The following is a 6000-nucleotide window of genomic DNA, read 5'->3' on the forward strand; positions in this document are numbered from 1 at the left end:
GTCTTTTTCAGAACAGACAAACTGCTGAAATTTAGGAGTTCTTACAGGTAAAACCTTTATATGAGCAGGAAAGGAACAATGCCATAGAGATGCAGCACGAGACTGAAATTTGAAAATTCTCATTCAAGTCTCTGCTGTAAGAAAGACTCTTCACGCAACCTTGTGCTACTCTTGAGATTCTCTGTGCCTTGGTACTTTGTACCCCATTCTCAAAGATTTGTGACAAATATTCAGGATTGCCCCTTGGCACTCTGACACTGAGCCGCGTCAGAATGCCAACTAGTAGAAACAAATTTCTGAGTGATAAGAAGCTTAAAAACAAGTACAAAACCCCTAATAGCAAATAAAGACTGTAGAAACTAGTAACATTTAATTAAAAAAAACTAACCGTAACAGCAAAACTTGTGTTTCACACAAAAGATAACTGTTGAGTTAAAAAATACTGTCACTTGATTGGAGATTATAAAAAAAAAAAATAGTATTTCACAGATTTTCTGCCAACCTATTTGGAAAATGACAATATAATCACAACCTAAACTTCCAGTAAACTCAAAAAAAAAAAAACCAACCACAAAACCAAGAGTTATAGATGAAGCAAATTATCACCTTCTGAGAAGTTGTGCATATAGAAATCCTTTCCATGGTACTAAAAAAAAATGCCACTGAATTGCATCCTGCAAATTCAACCTTCTAGCAGCTTAATTTGAAAGTGAGACAGATAACCCTAATTAAAAAAAAAAAAGAATTTATAGTCTGAGATGGAACTTCAAATTTAGTTCATTTAATCATATCACAACACACAATTTTTATGAAGATGTAATATGATTTCTGTATTCTCCTTGGGGTGGCATTCATCTGTGCTACGGTCTTGATACCAATTTCTAAAGCACCAGGCACACACGGATACAAATATAGCCAAGAAAGGATTAGTTTCATACGTACAGTGATGAAAGTGATCCAACTGGAAAGTTTGCTGCCTAACAACTCATAGCACAGATTGTGATGAAAAGGACTACTGTGCCTCATGTTAACTGTATGACAAAGGATGTTAGATGGACTGCTGAGCAAACAAGGTAGTATATTTCAAAATTATTTCTTCCACAGTTGGCACAGTGAACAAGATTCACGCCCATGCAATCTCACTGAAGACAACAGACTCAAATGTTATGAATATTTAAAACATCTAATCACATACAAACCTAGATCAACATTAAATTAAGTTAGGGAAAAAAAAGTAATTTAAATAAAAAAAAAAATCAATAAATTAACACAGACAAAAATAGAAATATTTGACACTAAAACTAAACTACTGAGGCAACATTTAAAAGTGTCTGTAAAAACACTGGATGAAACTTGAACGCATTGATTGGCTGCAACTCCTCTCCATCCTCATCTCTTGGAGTCTTCCAGATTCTGATTTTCACCTCTCACAGAAATCATCTGAGCTGATGAAGACTTTCAGATGAGTAAGGCAACTGAACACAAGCCTGGCTGTTAGGAATGTTATAGCTGAACCTTAGCTGCAAAGCAACAGCTGCAAGCATGCATCTGCATCCGTAACAACCACTACACTTTAAGTGCAGTTCTAGGCTTATAGCTGAAGTAGCAACTGCTTCACCTTGAGTTAAATCTTTATGCCATGATTTAGACCCCTTACCACTTTTTTAAATTTTCCATATTCTTAAAAACTAGCTTACAATGCTCCTATTTAAACCCTCTACTCATGCCATGAAAAAAAAGCAACAATCTTTGCTCTCCAGCTTCCACTTAAACCTGAAACTACCATTTTTAGGGTTTTAGGCCCTAGCAGATTCTTTTCTATTAAATTTAATCAAATGCTATTTTAGTGATAGATTGCATCAATTCAAAGACTTGGTAAGGTGAAGAGTCAGAGAAAAGCTATTAGGAGTTTACCTGAGAGGCTGTTCCAAAAATACCCCCCATACATGCTTTGATATTAGTGACTAAAGCCCTTAAATGGTTCCCCAAAGCCCACCTTTGCCATAATACCTACAAAACACTTGAGAACAATTAGCCAGCTGATGTGCTGTGAGCTTATTATACCATTTATAAATGACTCACACCCTTACGCTTCGGCTCCCCCCACGGCTGTCTCTGTCTCTAACCAAAATTCAGACTGCAAGAGCTCTGCAGAACAAATCACCTCTATCGTGTCTGTGCAAGGATCACAGCGTAAGCCCTGGCTCTAGACACTGCCTTATTACAAAAGATAACAAGAAGTGTCGTCATGAAGGCATCAGGGTTTAGACCACCTTTGTTCTTAAATCAGATGAACTAAGGAGGAAGTTTATCTTGAGAGGTTTGGACTACTGACGAAATACGTTGAAAGCAGACCAAGATATGACTTAAACGTGCTTTGTAACGGGGCTCTCAAACCAAAACTAGGCAGCAATAGTAGAGGGTTCTGCCCCATCCTCCCCAGGAACAGGTACACACACATACCCGTAAGAGGAACTCAAGCCCATCAGCAATGAGCACTGACAAGTACAAGCCATGCCAGGAGTGCTTCACCCCGCTGCTCTCTCTTTTCTTCAGTTTCCTCACTGGCAGCCTCACAAGGCTGCACTGGAGTAAATGTGGATGGGCAGCAAGCAGGACGGTCTGTAGCAACTGCTGCATGTGCAAACACAGGACAGAGACACAAACTGTTATCCTCCAGGGCAAAGCACAGCAGACGAGAGGCCGGGGCTCGCAGCAGACCAGAGAGGACAGTATGTGTATGCTTGTGGGAGGGACAGGGTAGAGTACTAAAAAGAGGATGATCTTGATATATAACAACAGTAGACCTGAAACCATTTATCAAAAATATGGAGTCTTCCCTTTGGCCAAGAGAATTACCCCAACTCTAAAAAAATCAAATTACTTTTCCCTAATATTTTTTCCTTCCCACTATGACTAACAAAGAGTACACAGCAACTGTAACACACGAGCTCACAGAACTCCCCAGGCTCACAGCAGTCCAATGCACCGACTGGAAGCACAACAAAGGAAGCGAACTGCGGACAGTCACGGTATATAACCTGCTCTCAGACCAGAGGCGTGGCAGGGGGATATACCTGTACCAGGGATAGGGTGAGGTAAGACGATGCAGACTGTAATCCATTATTACAGGAATACATGGTCCACTTTCATTTTCCAATATGGCATCAGTAAAAAGACAAGGATATTCTTTAGGAAAACTAATCGATTTGAGGGCCATACTGCCTTCTTAACAGCATTACAGTACTCAAAAATATTTAATCTAAGCTAGCTTGAAAAAGCTGTGGTCAATGAGATTTTGTTTCTCAGATACTGACTTTTTTTGACCAGTTAGATATGTGTTTGCCAACAGGATTTAGCTCCTGCTATATTCGAACCATCTTTAATCCCATGAAGGCTACAGAAAAATGTCTCTGATTTAGCTCTGTGCACTTATGAATAACTCAAATACTACAGTTAAATTTACAACATAGTTCCCTTAGCTGTTTAGAAGACAATTGTTTTCTTTCCTTTCCCCTTAAGTTCTAGTATGTAAAATATCATAAGAATTTAGATTTAAAAAAAAAAAAAGGACATGTTATTTTTAAAGTTGTTCTTGAGAAAATTTCCACATACAAAACCGTGGCATTTCTCCACTGGTTTGAGAATAATTTTCACACGTTGGCATCATCCTTGAGTGGCTGCCACAACTCTGGTATCATAAAGCGACATGTATTTTCTCTTAGCTTATCAAAACACATTTTATTTAACTGCTAAATTTGGTCTGATCCAAGTTTTTCTTCTTACTTCACAACAAACAGGAAAAGGCAGATGCCGTACTCTGATCGCATACATGCATCCTACCAGAGAAACGGGGCACGGAAGCCAGTCAGTCCTCCTAAGCGTACGACTGTTCAGATCACATCGCTGCACTCATGGCTCAATAAGACTTTAAGTTCACACTAAAATGTTCACATTATTCGCTACTGTTCTAGAAGTCCTGTCTAGGTAGCACTGAAAAACAAATTGTTTGGCCCCTTCTGTTATGATGCTGGAACATTGTGTCAATATACTTTGGCATATATTAAAAAAATCCCTGTAATATACCATATACTGTGACATTTCCACTTCAGATCTATCATTTACATGTGAAGCACGAATCTCGAAAGAACCTAGTAAAGCTGTAAGAAAGACTACATTTTGCCGAAGCTCTCAGACACCCACTCCATTCAGTCACACCAGCTGGAGAGGTAAGTGTCAAGATACAGCTTTATTCTTAAAAATTAATATGGAGGTGAAACTCCACAGCCCTCCTCCACAGCAATAATTTTTTTAAAGTGAAATCACAATGATATGTGCTCCTGATTCTTCTATGTCAGCAGCATTTCTCAGAAACCTTTTTGCAAATCTGGACATCTTAAAATCATATTTAACTTATTTTGCAATTTACAGAATCGTCCCTGCACTTCCCAGTCCAGCTGATAGGCGTCTTAGACATGACATCCATTGGAAGATCTTTTGCTCCTAGAGGTAGAGGAGTCCTTAGCTACCCTCTGTCTAGCGCAAGAGGCACAAATAGCCCCCGAGAGACGCTTAAGCCCCTTCTGAAAGACACTGTTGGAGAGACTGTAAATGACACAGTTGCAGAAACTGTTGCTAATTGCAAGCCAAGTGGTCAAGAAGGATGCAATGCGGTTACTATAGACATTGGAGCTCTCCAGCAGAAAATAGATTATGTAGGGCAACCAGAGGATATAGAAGACACTGGTGATGCGGAAAAGAACCATGGCATAGCGCTTGTCCGGGCAGGGCTGTGCCTCCCCAGCCTCCCCGTCCTGAGAGCTGAAGCGCACTCGCCTCTCGTTGATCTCCTTGGTGTGCTGCTGGCAGATGCGGAAGATGTTGAAGTAAGTGAAGCAGACGATGAAAGCAGCCGGGGCATAGAGCATCACCACAATGAAGAGGGTAAAATAGGGATCGGTGTTCCAGGAATTGGCACACCACTGAAACACATCCCCGTGATATCCAGGCTTTCCCCAGCGAAAGGACGGTAAGAAGACGAGGCAGGAGTACAGCCAAATGATCAGTATGCAGATTCGAAGTCTCCATGGGGTAACCAGCGTGTTGTAGGTCAGCGGCTTTGTGATGGCAATGTATCTGTCAATACTAATGCATGCCAAAGAGGCCATGGAGACGCTCTTCAGCACTGATACCACATAACCAAAGATTTGGCAAACCAAGGACTCACTTAAAACAATAGGATAGTGCAGCAGAGACAAAGAAGGCACCAGACAGCTCACGCCCACCAGGAGGTCAGCATACGCCATAGTCTGGATGAAGTAGCTGGTGGTGTGGTGGTTCAGCAGAGGTGCACAGTGAAAGACAAATATCACAATAATGTTGCCTGAAATAATCAGCACCATGAGGAACACAATAATAACCACTTCCAGGAGGCAAAAATTGATGGTCTCCAAATAGCTAATGGCCAGGAGACAGAACGGCCGGCCACTCTGGTTGCCAACCAAAGAGGAGTTCATCTTGAGCGCTGCAGTGATCTCTTTACTTCATGCTCCTGCCTGCTGCCTGCAGCCACTCCAAGCAGCTGCTGTCATTGCGGCTGGTGCTGTGTGTGTAGCAATGTCAAAACCGGAGCTCCAGTCCCCAGGGCTGCTCCAGATGCTGCTGCTGTGCATTGTCTGCAGCACAATTCCCCTTTAAATCCGGCTCCCCGCCGCTACTGGTGCACCGGGACCCAACAGCAGTCATGTCAGCAACTTCACACACACACACACGGGAGAGGGCTGATTTTAAAGCCCTCCCGGGTGGGCTGCCTCGCCGAGGAGGGATGAGGGGTTGGGGGAAGAGGGAGATGGAACCTTCACCGAGTCAGGACGAGAGTCCTCCCAAAGGCTGACAGAAGAGAAGGGAAAGTGTTTTACAGAACCGCCTCTCCCCCCGCGCTACCACCTCCATCGCCACCCCTCTTTCCCCACGACGGCGCTTCCCTGCCGCCGGCCGCCG

The 6000-nt window shown here is 42.3% G+C and overlaps 2 protein-coding genes across 3 annotated transcripts in view; both read right to left on the reverse strand.

Moving 5' to 3' along the window:
* Nucleotides 1–6000, reverse strand: part of RABGAP1 (RAB GTPase activating protein 1) — a 68555-nt gene that overhangs the window by 30985 nt on the left and 31570 nt on the right. The gene's annotated exons all lie outside the window — the stretch shown is intronic.
* On the reverse strand, nucleotides 4470–5516 carry GPR21 (G protein-coupled receptor 21). The gene has a single exon (XM_019472434.1). It carries the CDS (start codon nucleotides 5514–5516, stop codon nucleotides 4470–4472), a length of 1047 nt encoding a protein of 348 aa, XP_019327979.1.

This window comes from Aptenodytes forsteri, unplaced genomic scaffold (assembly GCF_000699145.1).
Source record: "Aptenodytes forsteri isolate BGI_AS27 unplaced genomic scaffold, ASM69914v1 Scaffold68, whole genome shotgun sequence".
Taxonomy (NCBI): Eukaryota; Metazoa; Chordata; class Aves; order Sphenisciformes; family Spheniscidae; genus Aptenodytes; species Aptenodytes forsteri.

What these genes read in the sequence shown, in the direction of transcription:
- GPR21 (XM_019472434.1), bottom strand. Translation starts at nt 5,516, where the DNA reads ATGAACTCCTCTTTGGTTGGCAACCAGAGTGGCCGGCCGTTCTGTCTC.